Source organism: Castanea sativa, chromosome 3 (genome assembly GCF_040712315.1).
Source record: "Castanea sativa cultivar Marrone di Chiusa Pesio chromosome 3, ASM4071231v1".
In the NCBI taxonomy this organism is placed as follows: Eukaryota; Viridiplantae; Streptophyta; class Magnoliopsida; order Fagales; family Fagaceae; genus Castanea; species Castanea sativa.
This window is the reverse complement of record NC_134015.1, coordinates 59,018,708-59,036,183: the sequence shown is the minus strand read 5'-3', so window position 1 is coordinate 59,036,183 and position 17,476 is coordinate 59,018,708. Positions and strand designations below refer to the sequence as shown.

At 33.7% G+C, this 17,476-nt stretch overlaps 2 protein-coding genes across 2 annotated transcripts; both read right to left on the bottom strand.

Annotated features, from left to right (window-relative positions):
• Positions 1-5,195: 5,195 nt before the first annotated feature.
• On the bottom strand, positions 5,196-7,657 carry LOC142627618 (subtilisin-like protease SBT3). Its single transcript, XM_075801494.1, has one exon. The coding sequence runs from the start codon at positions 7,641-7,643 to the stop codon at positions 5,340-5,342; it is 2,304 nt and encodes a 767-aa protein (XP_075657609.1). The 5' UTR covers positions 7,644-7,657; the 3' UTR covers positions 5,196-5,339.
• Positions 7,658-11,561: 3,904 nt separating this feature from the next.
• LOC142629258 (uncharacterized) lies at positions 11,562-16,245 on the bottom strand. The gene is made up of 2 exons (XM_075803211.1): positions 15,959-16,245; positions 11,562-11,736 (listed from the first exon to the last, which is right to left on the bottom strand). Exons 1-2 carry the CDS (start codon positions 16,243-16,245, stop codon positions 11,562-11,564), a joined length of 462 nt encoding a protein of 153 aa, XP_075659326.1.
• Positions 16,246-17,476: the final 1,231 nt, after the last annotated feature.

Sequence of the window (17,476 nt, the reverse complement as noted above, 5' to 3'; positions counted from 1 at the left end):
ACTTGAAGTATTTGCAAGTATATCCATGAAATGTTCTTGAGTAATAAACCTTATTTCGTGGGGTCGTGCTCCTCGGACCAAATGCCTTCGATAAGTCAATGCTTCACATCTACTGGAAATCATTGATGGAGTTTTGAACCACACATAAGCTTTTGAGCCATATATCTCAGGTACACAAGGTGTGTTTCTTAGTTAAATTGCAAAGTGTTAAACGTTAGATGCCTAAAGGGTTAATTTATTGTATTACCAATTACATGAAATGTAATAGTCAAATTGCAACTTGCATAAGCGTCTGCCAAAGTTAAGAATGAAGATATATCTTAATCAAAAGATGCTATAAGTTATACTTATATCAGTAAAACACTAATCAGGAAAGAAATAATGTTTTGTTTTATCTAGACACAATGAAACATAAAGGAATTTAATGCTTTTCATGAAGATAGACCTTGAAAAGGAAAAGGAAGTACATGCTTAAAAACACAAACAACAAATACACATAAAAAGAAGTACATATAAAAAATAAAAATAAAATTAACTACAATTACAAAATATAGCTAAGGTTCTATTTGGTCTTGGAGGCAGGATTGGTCTTTGTAGTTGCTTTGGCAGTTGTCTTAAGCATAATTGTTTGGGCTGTACCCTTGCCATTTGGATCCTCCTTGGTAGTGAAGGGGAGGGTGACCAATACCAGTTCCCGGCTTTAAGAGGCTCCCTTCTCCTTAGAAGAATCTTTGGATGCAAGTGGAAGCTTTGTTGGCTCAGGGGCTATCTCTTTGGCTGGCTTTTTTTCTTTCTCAACAACACCAGCTTGCTCAGCCTCCTTAAGGGGAACGGTAGAGAAGGGAGCAGCATCAACAGAGGCAGCCTAGTTAGACTCTAGGGCTTTGGGAACGGCCTCAATCTGGGTGCTCGAGTGACCTACTATGCGAAGGGCTAGGGGATAAAAAGGCATTTTCTGTCCTCTTTAGTGGGGAAGAAGCATCCACCCCAGCTTGGTTTAATGCTTCATTCCACACTTAGAGGTAGTAGCCTTTACACACCCCAGTGACCTGGGCCCTTAAGTGTTCCTCTGTTTTTGCCACCCTGACCTCATACCTAGCCTGCTCAGTTTTGTCTGCAGCCTTCCCTGCCTCTTCCCAGCTTCTCCTTTAGATAAGGGGTGAGCAAAACGTTACTGGAGCTAACCCAACCGACTGGCGCCGACGTCACTGTCCAGACTTTAGCCCCAACCGAATGAGCCGAGGTCGGCATTCGGACTTCGCCCTTCGTTCCGATGCCGGTGTGGTGCAGTCACCGGATTGAGAAATTTGAAACTGAGACAGTGGTCGAACCGAACCGATACCAGGTTCTGTTGTTCTGATTTTTATATTTTTTTTATGAAGTTGATAAAACAACATCGTATGGTATGGGTGCTATTAAAAACAAATAAACAAAAGTAAAACAGAGCGCTTTATGCTAGGTTTGCAGATTCTCAGGGTATAAATTCATATTTTTCTCTTAGAAATTGTTTAACTCTCTCTCTCTCTCTCACTCTCGCCTCTCGAGTCTCGCCTAACGTAGCGCCTCGCCTGAGCTCTTGCCGTCACTCACCAGTCATGGCAAAACAACGGTAAGCTTCTTCATGTTTTCAGTTTTGTTTGTCTTCGTGTTTTTTCCTTTTCATTTGTTTGGGAAAGCTAAAAGCGTGAATGATTAAGTTTGGTTATTTAGGAAAGCATGATTTTATGTTAACCCCGAGACTCACTGTACCAAAACTTCCTTTGCCTACACACTTCCTTTTAACCCAAGAAACCATGTTGATTTGTTTGAGTAAAGCTTAGTAGCTAAGCCAATAGCACCTTTTAAAATCTCTCAAAGCAAAGCTTGTGTCTTTCTATTTTGTGGGGGGTCCAAGACTCCAAGTAGCTGCTTACATATATTATATACATACATGGATGCACGTGTTTGATTTAGGTTCATTAAGGTTGGCTGTTTGATTAAGGTTGTGATTTATTGATTTTCATATAAGACCTTAATAGTGGACTAGAAACTGCTAGAAAGACTATTATATTATATAATATATAGTCTAATAAGTATCCGGTTAGCCCTCCAAAAAAATTAATAAAATAAAAAATAAAAATGCTATCCTCTAATATGTCTTACTGTCTTTAATAAATTAATGTCTTAGGGTTATAACTAACTTACTTTAGTCCCACTTACTTTAATATGTCTTTACTAACTTACTTCAATATGTCTTAACTATGTCATTAGTTTTAGTTGTTACTTTAGTAAGTTTATAGTAGCAGTATAAACTATAAACTTAGTAAACTTAGTAACATACAGAGATTGAGAGAGTTCACGCTTTCAATCCTTCACGAAGAGGTAATCGCTAATCACTCACTATATTCAGCATTTTGATTTTAAATTTTTAGTACTTAGTAACAACTGCTTTAAGTTTTTATATATATATATATATATATATATATATAATTAACTTTTATTTTATATTTATATTGAGAACAATATAATAAATTCCTTGTTAATATTAGTGACATGAATTGTTGAGTAATGACTAATGATTGTTAATTTGTTAGTTTGTTATTGTTGTAACTAAATTGATTGATTATAATTTGATATTGTTGTGAAAACTTTGTTTTTTTGTTTGTTGGAAATTTTTTTATTAGGTGAATGTCGATGCTCCACCTGGATTTGATGCCCCTGGGGACCCTAACCCATCTCCTCCTAGTCCTGGTAGTGCTAACCCTAACCCACCTGAACCTGCAGCACCAATTGGACTTGGTGCATCACTTCTCCTACTGTCACCTAAACAAGGTGGTAAGGACCCATTTATAATATGACAGCACTTCATTAAGTTGGCTGGTCCTGATCCCGGTAAGCCTAGGTCTGAATGCAAGTATTGTAAAAATCAATATAATTGCCATGGTAAGAAAAATGGTATTTTGGGCATGTTGCAACACATGAAGGTGTGTAAGAAATGGCATTTTTCCCATGATGATAAGCAAAAAACTTTGTCTTTCCAAGCTAAGAGGGAAGGGGAAAGTGGTTCAAATGTGTTAGTGGTTGCAAACTATAGTGAAGAAAGGATAAGGTTAGCGTTGGCAAGGATGATCGTTATTGATGAATTTCCTTTTAAATTTGTGGAGCGTCAAGGCTTTCAATAATTTATGGAAATAGTTGAGCCTAGGTTTCCTATTCCCCATTGCATTACCATTGTAAGGGCTTGTATGAAACTTTATTCTAGTGAGGTGGATATTTTGAGAAGGGCTTTTGTTGGGCAACGGGTTTATGTGACAACGGATACTTAGATGTCCATACAAAACTTGAACTACATGGTAGTCACCGCACTCTTCATTGATGGGGATTGGGCTTACTAAAAGAAAATTTTGAACTTTTGCCCTATAGCTAATCACAAAGGGGACACCATTGGTAGAGAGGTTGAGTCATGTTTGTTGAAGTGGGGTATAGACTGGTTGTTTACAATTACCGCGGACAATGCTAGCTCTAATGATGTGGCAATTGATTATGTGAAGAAGAAAGCAAAAGAAAGAGATAGTAGCATATTGGGTGGTGGGTTCATGCATATGCATTGTTATACGCATATCTTGAATTTGATAGTGCAAAGTGGGTTGAAGTCCATTCATGAATCAATTGCCAAGGTTAGGAATGCGGTGCAATATGTGAGAGCCTCTCTTGCAAGGTTTGAGAAGTTTCAAGGATGTGTTGAAAATGAGAAAATCAAAGCCAAATGTTTGTTGTCCTTTGATGTGCCAACCAGGTGGAATTCCACTTATCTCACGTTAGATTGTGCTTTAAAATTTGTGAGAGCATTTGATAGGTTGGAAGAGGAGGATGGGCATTACAAAATTTATTTTTGTGAAGCGGATGGGAATGGGAAAAGCTCATTGGTCCTCCTAATTATCTTGAACGGGAAAATGTCAAGACCTTTGTGAAATTTCTTGGCATATTTTATGTGGCGACACTTAGATTTTCTGGGTCCTTGTTTATCACTTCTAATACATACTTCTATGAGCTAATTAGCATTGAAGATCAATTGCAACAGTTGTGTAGTGTTGATAGGGATCCACTTTTGAAGAGTATGGCGATAGAGATGAAAAAACAAAATATGATTAGTATTGGGGAAGTATAGATAATATCATGAGTCATATTTCAAATCAACTCAGTAAACCCAACTTAAAAATAATTATGCCAATTGATACCCCATTAATAATACCACTTAGCACAAAACGAATTATGCGATGATGTTAGTGATAGTGCGAATTTGACTTCTTAGATTTCTGGGTCTTTGTTTGTCACTTCTAATACATACTTCCATGAGCTAATTAGCATTGAAGATTAATTGCAACAGTTGTGTAGTGTTGATGGGGATCCACTTTTGAAGAGTATGACGGTAGAGATGAAAAAAATATATGATAAGTATTGGGGAAGTATAGATAATATCATGAGTCATATTTCGAACCAACTCAATAAACCTAACTTAAAAATAATTATGCCAATTGATACCCCATTAATAACACCACTTAGCACAAAACAAATAATGTGATGATGTTAGTGATAGTGCGAATTTGACTTCTTAGATTTTCTGGGTCTTTGTTTGTCACTTCTAATACATACTTCCATGAGCTAATTAGCATTGCATATCAATTGCAACAGTTGTGTAGTGTTGATGGGGATCCACTTTTGAAGAGTATGACGGTAGAGATGAAAAAAATATATGATAAGTATTGGGGAAGTATAGATATCATGAGTCATATTTCAAACCAACTCAGTAAACCCAACTTAAAAATAATTATGCCAATTGATACCCCATTAATAACACCACTTAGCACAAAACAAATAATGTGATGATGTTAGTGATAGTGCGAATTTGACTTCATAAACCTTATCAATAATAATTAATCACATTATGAAGCCAAGAAAAAAAAAAAGATGATCATTGCATAAAAATTTTCATTATGCAATATTCTGTCTTCCATGTGTCATTGACTTTGCCCGTACCTTCTTATTCCACATGGATGTTAGGTACTAATTAGCTTGTCCCCCACAAGATATTACATATAATTATAGTATTAGCTAGATGCTAAATGTATGAAACTTCTTTTGATTGATAGTTTTATAATGTAACAAGCTACAACTTAACAACCACACAAAACCATATCCAATAAAAATAAACTAAAATGTTTTAATCACCAACTGGGTTTTGTTTTTTTTCTTGGCTTCACATTACTAACCAGTTAGAAATAGATTAACTTCAAACTAATTAATCAAGCTTTATTTAGCTAAAATATCACAAGCAAAAAGAAAGACAATTAAAGTTTGGACTATGACACAAATTCCGAGCTGTAACTTGTGGCCACTATGGGGCTTGAGACCACTCGTTTACTTGCACTATCCACCCAACGAAGATAACCGAAAACTAACTGCTCTTTCAGCTTTTGTGGACCTTCAATACTCAGCTTGAAACTTTGCTTCTCATTCTTGTTTTTGAACACCAATTTCTCTGGCGTGACACTGACTTTAATTTCTTTAATAGGTGTCACACTTGCAACATAGGTTGATTGCCCCTCTCCAACATTGGTCATTGTTCTATGAAATTCTCGTACACTTTTAAAACTAGGATTGGAGCCCTTAGCATTGAAAAATGCAACGAAAGATGGGTAGTTAAGGTTCAAGGACGTGTTGGAACAATTATTTGAAGCTGATTTGGTGATGATTTGAATTTGTTGATTGGTATAGTTTAGACCACATAGAACATTCACATAATCTTGTGCATTCACATCGTATATTAGACCAGGGTCTAATGCCTTGTTGGGATTGATGTGTCCAGCTCCAAAGGCAAAAGGACTGGCTGGATGGTTATCATCACCAAGGTCTGTGATTGGATTGAGTGTGTTGTCGAATGCATCCGATGTGGTCATCATGGCAGATCTAATGGCTGCAGGACTCCAATCAGGGTGTGCTGATTTCAATAGTGCTGCCACTCCTGCTGCTTGTGGGCAAGACATGGATGTACCAGACAATAAATTGAACTCACTATATAGAAGGGAACTGCCCTCATAGGCAACTGGGATTTTTGGTGGCCATGAGGCTAAGACTAATGAACCAGGAGCCATTATGTCAGGCTTCAGCACAAATGGGCAGCTTATAGATGGCCCTTTCGAACTGTAGCTACTAACTCTTGGTGATGGTTTGATACCAAGAGTTGTCTTTTTGAACTCAAGGCTTGCTTTTGGGTTGGACTCGCTGGTTTTGATGTAGTCTTTGACAGTTTCTCCATTCTTCATGTTCAAGAAAATTGATGGAAATGAGGTTCGGATGTAGGACTCCAAGTCAGTGACGTTGGTTATGAAGACCGCAGCTACCACTTTTGCATCGTAAGCATTTTGAACTTGGTTAGACAATGAGCCTTTCTTATCTTGGCACACAACAATCTTGTACGCAACTTTCTGCAATGCCTTGAGATTGTCACAAGCATCAAAGAAAACGATTGGGATTTTATTGGAAGATGAATTCCATTTCCCAATATACAAAGATGAGCCCAAGAGTTGAACTCCATTGCCAAGAGTAACAACTCCATTATAGTCACGGTCCATGGTTCCAGCAGCAACGGTTAAAACCCATGGTATGCCATTGTGTAAGGTCCCAAGAAGAGGCCCTCGATTTCCAGCTGAAGTGGACACAAACACACCCTTTTTCAAGGCTCCAAATGTGGCTATGGCAATTGGGTCAGTATGCAATGGTACCCCATCTATGCCCAATGATAAGGATATGACATCTACACCATCCAAAATTGCTTGATCAATGGCAGCCATAATATCTGATGAATAAGCACCCTCATCCCACAAGGCCTTGTACATGGCCACTCTGGCTTTTGGAGCTATGCCTCTAGCAGTTCCTGTGGCATAGCCAAAATATGATGCACCTTGCACATAATTCCCAGCAGCCGTGCTTGAAGTGTGGGTCCCATGACCATCTGTGTCTCGTGTGGAATTTTTAATGTTATTGGTCACGTTGGGGTATTTGGCTATTAGACCTTTGTTAAAGAACCTTGCACCAATTAGCTTCTTGTTGCAAAAAGATGTGTTGAATTCGGTGCCAAATTCACATTGACCCTTCCACCTTGAAGGAACTTCGGAAATGCCCTTGTCATTGTAACTTTCACTTTCTGGCCAAATTCCTGTATCTACCACTCCAATTATGACATCTTGGCCATAGTCTGTCACTGGCCATAAGCCCGACTTGCCATTAAGGCCAAGAAAGTCAGGTGAGTGAGTTGTGTCAGCCTTCACAGGCAAGTCCTTGATTGAAGAAACAAAACCTGGAGAGCTTTTTAATGCCTCAATCTCAGAAAGTGATAGACTTGCAGCAAAACCATCTATAACGTGAGTGTAGCTATAGATAAGTTTAGAAGTGGAGGTAGAAAATGAATTGGTGGTGCTAAGTTTAGAAGTTTCTAATGCAGAGGTTAGAGTGGACAAGTACCACTCTTGGTGGCTACCAAAGTCTTTGGGCTTCTCTGATACATCCATGTGAATGATATAGTTATCAGATTCTGCTAAGGTGGAGACAAGGTGAGAGATTGAGAAAAAGATAAGGCACACATAGCAGGGAATATGAGAAACCATGATCAATGGGGTTTGGTTTTAGAGCACAATCGCAAAGTTGGAGTACTTATATAGAGTCGAGTATGGGAACCCTGTGATACTCACTCTCTACCTGCTTGTCTGCCCATAATATTAGTAGGGGACCTTGGCCTCCACTACGATTTTAACCCCAATGTTGTTGTGGATTTTTATTTTCCTCTAATGATTCAATAGTTTGAGGAGTGGAATTTGAACCATAAAAGTATCTCTTTGCAATACTAAAAAAATGACAATTGAATTACAAGACACTTGGCATGAAATTTGGCTTTTAAGGATTTCTTATTTCGCCAATTAACTCTTCCTAAACCGACTGTTAGACAAATGAGACCAGGACGGTTAACTAAGGTATGTCACGTATACAAATTTTCTGTACCATTTTTTTATGTTCAATGCATCACAATTTGTTATGTAATTATTTGGTAAACTTATGAAGTGAATATCATATAATTTTATAAGATATCTAGGGTCATTTCTAACCTGCACCAAAAACTGATTGGTATCTTGGTTTGATAATAAAAAACAATCATTAGGAGCGGGCGCCATAAATTGAAATTCTCTCAAATTTATTAATATTATACTAGCTTTCTTATATGCTACTCTCATCAATCAAATTGTTACATTTGGTAAATTAACATGCCTATTACAAAATATACTTTATGTTGAGAAATATCCCATAATAAGGACTTCAACCCACTTTATATGTACTTTAGTTGAAGACTAGCATTATGCTTGTGCGATGCACGGCTTAATCAAAATTCATATGTAAATTTTTTTTAATTAATTTACTTAAAATAAATAATAAAAATAAATGAATATTTCACTTTTAAGTTACATAATGAATGCATGTTGTGTGAGACTAAGGTATCATAAAATGCATATATATATATATATAATTGAATGGAATATAGTAGAGGTACCTAACAATATATATAATGATTTTCAATAATACATTGAACTTTAAGGCTTAATTAATCACATATATTTAAATGGAAAACCCTTGAATTTAATAGTTAAAAACTATCCAAAACAATAATTGAAATCATGTTTAAGTGAAACCTCAATTCAATAATTAAGAACAATCTAAATTATTAAACATTTAAAAATTTGAAGTTGAGAGAAACTCACATGAGAATTTAATTTTTGTTCTTGAAAGTATGGAAGAAGGCATGAAACTTGAGTAGAGGTACCTAAAAATATATATAAAATTGAATGGAAGATAGTAGAGGTACCTAAAAATATATATAATGATTTTCAATAATACATTGAACTTTAAGGCTTAATTAATTACATATATTTAAATGGAAAACCCTTGAATTTAATAGTTAAAAACTATCCAAAACAATAATTGAAATCATGTTTAAGTGAAACGTCAATTCAATAATTAAAAACAATCTAAATTGTTAAACATTTAAAAAAAAAATTGAAGTGGAGAGAGACTCACATGAGAATTTAATTTTTATCCTTGAAAGTATGGAAGAAGGCATAAAACTTGAGCGAGTTTCACCCTACCAAGTTTAAGTTTAAACTTCTAAAGTCTAAACTTAAAGTTTAAGTCCTGTGTGTTGCACTCTACATGTGTGTGTCTATGCATGAAAAATTATTTGAATTTCACATTTATTGTAGAAAAGAGGTGGTGTAGTCTTACCCCTGTCTAGCTAATTCTTGTTATAATCCCTTTGTGTAGCGTGTGTATATGCATGAAAAATGATTTGAATTGAACATTTATTGAAGAAAAGAGGTGGCATAATCTTACTCCTGTCTAGCTAATTCTTACTATAATCCCTTTGTCTTGCGGGGAGAGAGAGAAACGCTTCTTTTGACCAAAAAAAAAGAAGTCAGCGTATAATATATAATAGCTAAGATATTAATCTTTAGAAGTGGTATCTCATATGGTTTAGTATTTTAATTGTGGGTTTTGGTAGTTAGAAGTTAGCGAATAGTAGTTAATAATTAAAAAAATTACTTCGAAAATTTTTAAACCAATCCCCTAAAAAAGTTTTAGTGGAGTTTAAATCACATTAATAAATTATCTCTCTATTCAATTTTTTTTTAAGTCATGTTAATAAAAAGTTACTGATAAAACTATTATTAATAAACATTTCTTAGGCTTATCTATTTAGCTTTGTTGCCAAATTTATATAAACTCTTTTATTTTTTTTTTATTTTTTCCCGAAAAATATAACACTACCAAAAACTTATAAACAACAATTTACATTCAATAAAAAGAATATAATCAAACTTATTCATAATTTAAAATAAGAAATTAACACAAATTATAAATTAAGATATAAATTTAGAAAAAAGAACAAAAAATAAACCTGTTTGTTTTCCCTATCACTTTGAAAGATGAAAGTGTGAGTATGTAACTAAAACCTGAATCAATTATTGTAGAAGAAAATAAATGAGTACGATAGTTTAATGTTATGAATTGGGTTAAAATGTGTGTGAGAAGTTTCTATTAATTTTTTTGAAGTTAAAAAAATAATAGCTTAAACAAAATGAAAAAATAATAATGAAGAAAGAATGCATACCTGTCATGGGATTTAGACATCCACATATTGGAATAAACTTCACTTCAAAATGGATATATATAAAGAAAAGATTCCATTTTTCCATAAAAAAAATGTTTTCTTTTTTCTTTCTATTCATATGATTTTACTTTATTCCACTTTTTATGAGATTTATGAGATAACAACAAACAAATTGATTAGAAATCTTAATTCCAAATAGGATTTAAATTCCATATCAAATAAAACTATATATATATGGAAAAATGGAAACTTTTCTTTTATAACCAAAAAAAATAAACAAACAAACAAATGTTTTTTTTTAGAAGAACAAACATTTATTATATATAGATACTTGTTTTTTAGAAGAAAGAGAAGATGTTTACTTTAAACTCAAATACTTATTACCTTATTTAAAATTTTTTTTAACTTTATCCAAAAACATTTTTAGTAAATCGGTATGAACAATAATTATCTAAAAAAATTTCATGCGTGAAGAGGAAGATTTTGTTGTTGAATACTTAACTTTTTTTTTTTTTACAGGAATTATGTTTTTTTTTTTTACATGAAGTAATATAATTTAAATTTTTTAAAAAAGGAATAGATGAAGATTGTTGTTGTTTTTTGTTTTTTAAATAAAAAAAATGATTAGATGAAGAGTTTGAATTATAATCAAATTAAAATTTTTTATCAACTTATAAATTATAATAATAAAAGGATTAGATGAAGAGTTTGTTGTAATCAAATTAAAATTTTTATCAGTTTAGAAATTATAGGAGAAAAAGATAAGTACAAAAAAAAAAAAATTTATTTAGTTATTTTAAAATTTTAAAAAAATTTCTGCAATTTAGTGCAGCCACTTGACGCAACTACGACTTCTAAGCCCAACTTTTATTATATAGTATACTAATCGCTAACCCGTACGATGCATGAAAAACCAATCAACTTTTTAAAAAAATCAACAATGATTAAATAGACATTTTGCTAGTTAATATTTTTTTTTAAAAAAAATAATGAAGAAATATTTAACTTCTATACTTTTCCATAGTTTAGAAGTTGTCTAACATTGAACATCATTGAGTTGTAAGTGCATAGTTGAATTAGATTGCTTAAAAAATGTGTAACTCTAAAGAGTTACACCAGGTGTAACTCTGGATTTAAGTAGATCGAACAGTCAAAAAAGACTCTCATTAATGCAAATATTTTGATTAAGATCTCATTAATTATTCTCCATTTATTATATTTTATACCTATCTTTAAACCTAAAAAAAGTGTTACTTATGATTCTCTCTCTACGTTTCTCTCACTGTCTATCATAACAAACCTTGAAGCCTGTTCATCCACAAATTCTTCAATACCCTGTGAAATTTCAGATAGAAATGTAGAGTTCTTGTTACTCATAGGACCACTGACATAGCTTGTAGTCACTAAAATAATCAGCACCAAAACTTCCAAAACTCAACTTGGTTCTTTCAGACTCAGGGACATGGATATGGTTTGGAAGAATAACAAGTTGACATTGTGGAAGATATAGCTCCTCCAGCAAGAAGATTGATAGAAACACATGCCTACAATGGCAATAATTCATTCAAAAGAGAATCAACTAGGCAATAGAGACAGAAAATGGCCAAATCTATAGTTTTCAAGTAGCAGAACACATGTACAATGTTCAGAAAACATCAGATAATTATTACAACTATAACTTAGCTTACAAATCAGCAAACTCTTTGATTTTTTTTTATTTTTATAAATTGATTGGATAACCAAATCAACAAACTCTTATTTAAAATTACACATGCATTAGGTCCCCAGATAAGAATAAAAATCATTTGCCTGGACTACATACAGACTGACTTAACAATTCAAGGAATACAGGTAGCAACAACCAACTTTAGCATCCATGGAGAGTCTGAAAGAACCAAGTTGAGTTTCAAAAGTTTTGGTGCTGATTTTGGAGTGACTACAAGCTATGCCAGTGGTCCTGTGAGTGATAAGAGGTTTACATCTCTATCTGAAATTTCATAGGGTATTGAAGAATCTGTGGATGAACAGGCCTCAAAGTTTGCTATGATAGACAATGAGAGAAACGTAGAGAGAGTCAAATATAGCATTTTTTTTGGGTTTAGAGATAGATATAAAATATAATAAATGAGGGATAATTAATGAGACCCTAATTAAAATATTAGCATCAATGAGGAGTTTTTTTTATTTATTTATTTATTTATTTTTTTATTTTACCGTTGGATATACTTAAATCCAATGGTTTAAAAAAGAGTTACATTAGGTGTAACTTGAACCCATCTCTCTCTCTCTCTCTCTCTCTCTCTCTCTCTCTCTCTCTCTCTATATATATATATATATATATATATATATATATATATATATATATTGTAGGGACGAGATTTGGATCCTTGGTCCAAAAAGCAATGAATTTATAGAGAGTGGGCTTGAAGGTTGGGCTTCCACAGAAGAATCAACGAGCACAATGTGTCGAGGATAATAGAAAAATGAAGAAGCTTAAACTGTATGCAAGGTAAATCACTCCTCGGCAAAGTCCGAGGAGAATAGCTATTGAATATATTCCTTTAGATTAGGTTACAATTTCTATTCTAAGTTGCGACAGTATCCTTTTCCACCATTTTTCTCCTCCTTTTCCTCTGAGGGTGTCTCCCATTATATGGCCCGCTTGAGATGATCTTGGCCCTCCAGTTGTTGGTCGCCCAGGTTATCACTTGAGTGTTTGTCCCATCAGGCCCCTTATCAAACCCCTTGTGAGTTGTGTCAACCAAGACAGCATTGTTCAGGGGTATTCTCCACATAAATATGGCCAGGAGGTTTGGTGGGAAGTATTAAATGTGGTGGCAGCCACTATTCCTTCAGTCAGGACTAACCCCTTCTCCAAAGTCCCTTCTCTTCAATGTGACCTCCTTTGGTAATGTGCCACTAAAGTGGCCTTACCATCCGAGGGTGTGACCTCCTCGAAACTACAGTGGCCTCCTCGGCCTCAGATATGACACGTGGCATGGTCTTCTCATTGGAATTCTGTACCCCACACACACACACACACACACACACACATATATATATATATATATATATATATATTGTCAATGTTTTATTTGAGTTTAAGTTGTTGTTGTTAAAGAGATAGAGTTTCACTTCTTGTTAAGTTTGGATTAAACAAAAATAATTTTCTTTAATGTTAAGTTTTTGCAAGATATTTTATATTTCTAGCTAAATGATTCATAGTTGTCAACTAAAGAAGGATTTAGAGTCCTAGTGAACTTGAACAGCCAACATAGAGGTTGTGTTTCAGCGTAAAATAATGGTCACCAAAAATTGTGTTGAACATGAAGTTTTGTGTGTTTAGAGTTTAGATTATGAGTAAAAACTAAAAATCTTGAAAACTTCAATTGTATATATTTTTTTTGCTAATAATATTATTTTTGTATTTAAGTTCGACTTGCTAGAGAGATAGTGTTTCACTCCTTATTAAGTTTTTTTTTTAAAAATAATATTGTTTAAAAAAAATTAAAATGATGAGTTTGAGTTTGAATTGGACTTGTTAAAAATATAGAGTTTCACTCATTGTTAAGTTTGGACTAAAAAAATAATTTTATTTACATACTGTGGTTATTTAAATAAAATAATAATTTTATTTGGATTAAACAAAAATAATTTTGTTTAAAAAAAAATGATAATGATGAGTTTGAGTTTAAATTGGATTTGTTAGAGAGATAGAGTTTCACTCCTTATTAAGTTTGGACTAAAAATAATAATTTTATTTAAATATTGTGCTGACGTGAAAAATTGAAAGAGTTTCAAAGCCTTCGATTTATATATATATATATATATATATATATATATATATATATATATATACATATATATATCATAGACTGCATTAGGCAAAAGCCACACTACTTTAGTATGACCAAGGTTTCTTATATTTGTCAACATGGTAATCACCCTGCTCATATTTTAGTTCGGTATGCCTTTTCATATTGTTGGTTTTTTAATTTCAATAAAAGAAATTACTTATATAATTGAGTCTGACTTAAGATGTATATTTTTTTTATCTTCTTCCCTTGTTTGTTTCAGCATTAACGTTTTTTAGAAAATAGTTCATTTTCTAAAGAGTACTTTCTAGAAAATTGTCTCATTTTCTAGTGTTTGGTAATGGCTTTGAAAATGAGCTTGAGAATTTTTTTGGTGTTTGGTATGCAATTTTTTTAAAAAATATTTCTTGTATAATTTAAAATATGTGTATTATGTAAACCAATTAATGTAATTGTTATAAATAAAAAACCAAGAATGAATTTGGTTTTCATACTAAAATTTTGACAATAGATACAATCAAAATTAATTAGTTGTCAAATTTTCATGATCTCTACCACTTATCTTGCTCATATATATGGACAGTAACGTACGTACGTAACGTACACACACACACACACACATATATATATATATATATATATCAATCATTTCTCTCTCTCTCTCTCTCTCTCTCTCTCTCTCTCTCTCTCTCTCTCTCTCTCTCTCTCTATATATATATATATATATATTTGAAAGGGGAATACATTTTCAATAAGTATAAATAATAATAACTTTTAATTGTTTACTCATTTTGTTAGTATATTAATTGTCTACTTTGGTCAACCACAAGTCTTCAATATTACTCTAAATTATGTATTTACATAATCTATCTCCATAATATATCATCACTACATAGTATCTGTCAACAAATGCAATTCTCCTAAACAATTATCATTCATTATTGTAAAGTTTTAGACCCCTTAACACAATTTGATTAACCTAATATTAAGTCAAGTTGATTAACAAGTTCGTTAATTAACACTAGGTTAAACCAACATATGTAAAACAAATATAATGTGGAAAATATAAAGAACACAAAGATCTAATGACCCAGGAAAACCAAACTGGTAAAAAACCTGAGGAGGATTTAACCTAGCTATTCTCAAGGTAAAACAGATCCACTATGAAAGAATTGAAGGTTGTACAATAGAACTTAGACTACTAATATCCTATTGCTACCTCGAGTAGAAAACTTACTACTACGATCACGTGATAGCTCCGAGTCCACAGACTACTTCTTTCCTTTGATCCATTACAACCACAAGTTTTCCTACTTGTGAATCTTGATCTTCTTGAATATTCTTTGTGTAACAACTGAAATGATTACCAAACTCTTAATGTCAATCTTGATCTTGATAACCCTAAGTATGTATAAAGGTAAACACCTCTAGATTTCACAAGAGATTCACACACATAGCATATTAAAAGCTTCTAAAACGTAGCTAGAATTTTTCTTTTTATATGAGAAGTAAAATATGAAACCTTACACGTCAAGCGGGTTTGGGCTGAGTTGGAAATTCTGCAAAAAAAAAAAAAAAACAATCTGCATGATTCTCAATTGATTGAGCCTTGCAGAATTTGCCCACTAATTTCTGCAATCACTCGATTCCAACTTTACAACAAAACATACTTTGAGCAAGCCTAACCTAGACTCTATGTTTTATTCATGATTTGCCAACACAATACACATTGAAGTTTTAATACATTAGTTCCTAAGGTCTTAGAACCTAACAGTAAGACCTACTAGAATGGGGCTGAAAAAAGAAAAACACCCCAAAGAAGAAGTGGGATGGGGACAGGGAATAGGAAACCCGCCCCAAACCTGCCCCATTGCCATTTCTATGCAAAACATTCCTCTAGAAGTTACTTAGGATTTTGAACATCTTTTGAGATGACCAAAACCATACAAACCTTTCAGGAGAACAGGCTTCAGAGGCTAGGAATAATATGGGAGCAAGCTTAGTGGCATCTTTGTTGCAACTGATGACATGGTTGAAGCAGAGATATCGGCCATAAGATGAGACTTTTTCAAAGATGCAGATGTGAGAGTCCACAATGAAGTTGAGAACCACAGTAACAAATACACCATCTTCATACATCTCAGCCGCTCCTTTCAAATATGGGTTTTTGATTGTTAGATGAGGAGGAGCCATCAGGAGCCCTCCGTTTATGGACACCATGTTCACCCCTCGATCCATGGCTAAGGCCCATGCTGTCGTAATCTAATTGGATAAAACTAAAAATAATCAGGAACCCTCCGTTTGTGTGATTGTGATTTATTGATTATAATTACTTCTTTAAAAATTAATTTTGATTAATTATGTATCATAATCTAATTGGATCAAACTAAAAATAATCATGAAGATGCATACACCAGATAATTTTAAAGTAACTAATAATCTCACAAGGTAGTGGAGTGAATTTAAATATCTAGTTAATTACCTTTAATTTAAGATAATTAATTAATAATTAAAATCCATAAATGACCCCTTAGAGCAACCACACCAGATCAGCTAAAAATTTCATCTATTTTACACAAAAAACCTCCTTTTAAAATTTTACACATTCATTTTTACAAATCACCCACGTCAGTTCATCTATCCTCCCACCTCTATTAATTAAATAATAATTTTCTCTTTTTTTTTTTAATTATATCTCTCAACTACCGCGCCTACTGTTTATTTTTTGGTAACTTCTCTCTCTCTCTCTCTCTTCTCTTCATTTCTGATTCATGTCTCTCTCTCTCTCCTTCTCTTCATTTCTCTTTCTCTCTCTCTCTCTCTCTACCCATTTTCCAGCTCCGATCTCCGATCTCGCACTGCCGAGCCCAGCGGCGATCTCCGATCCACGCCGAGCCCAGCGCGATCTCCGATCCACGCCGAGCCCAGCCGCGATCTCCGATCCGCGCACCACCGATCCCAGCTCCGATCTCCGATCCCCAGCACCACCGATCCCAGCTCTGATCTGCAGCTCCGCCGACCAAAGTTTGTGTATCTGTGTGTTTTTTTTTTTTGGAGCAAGTGTATGTTTGAGTTTGTTACTGAGGATCTGTTCTGTGTTAATTTCTCTGTGGATGATATTGAGTTTGTTGAGTTCGTTGAGAACGGAGTAGAGAGAGGAAAAATGGAGCGAACGGAAAGATTCAAATAATCCATACACGAGCTACAGTACTCGTGTATATTTACACGGTACTGTAGCTCGTTTAAGGGTTTCCACGTTTTTGCACCTTTATCCACCCACTGATGTGGGTGATTTTTTGCATAAAATATGTAAAAGTTGTACTTTTTTTCATTTTACACAATTTTAGCTGAAGAGATGTGGTTGCTCTTATAATATCTAACTTTAAAATGGCCAAAAAAAGAAAACAGGCTCAAAGTCAGATTTCTCTCAAAGGATAGTCAGAAAAACGTCCAAATCTATATCAGATCA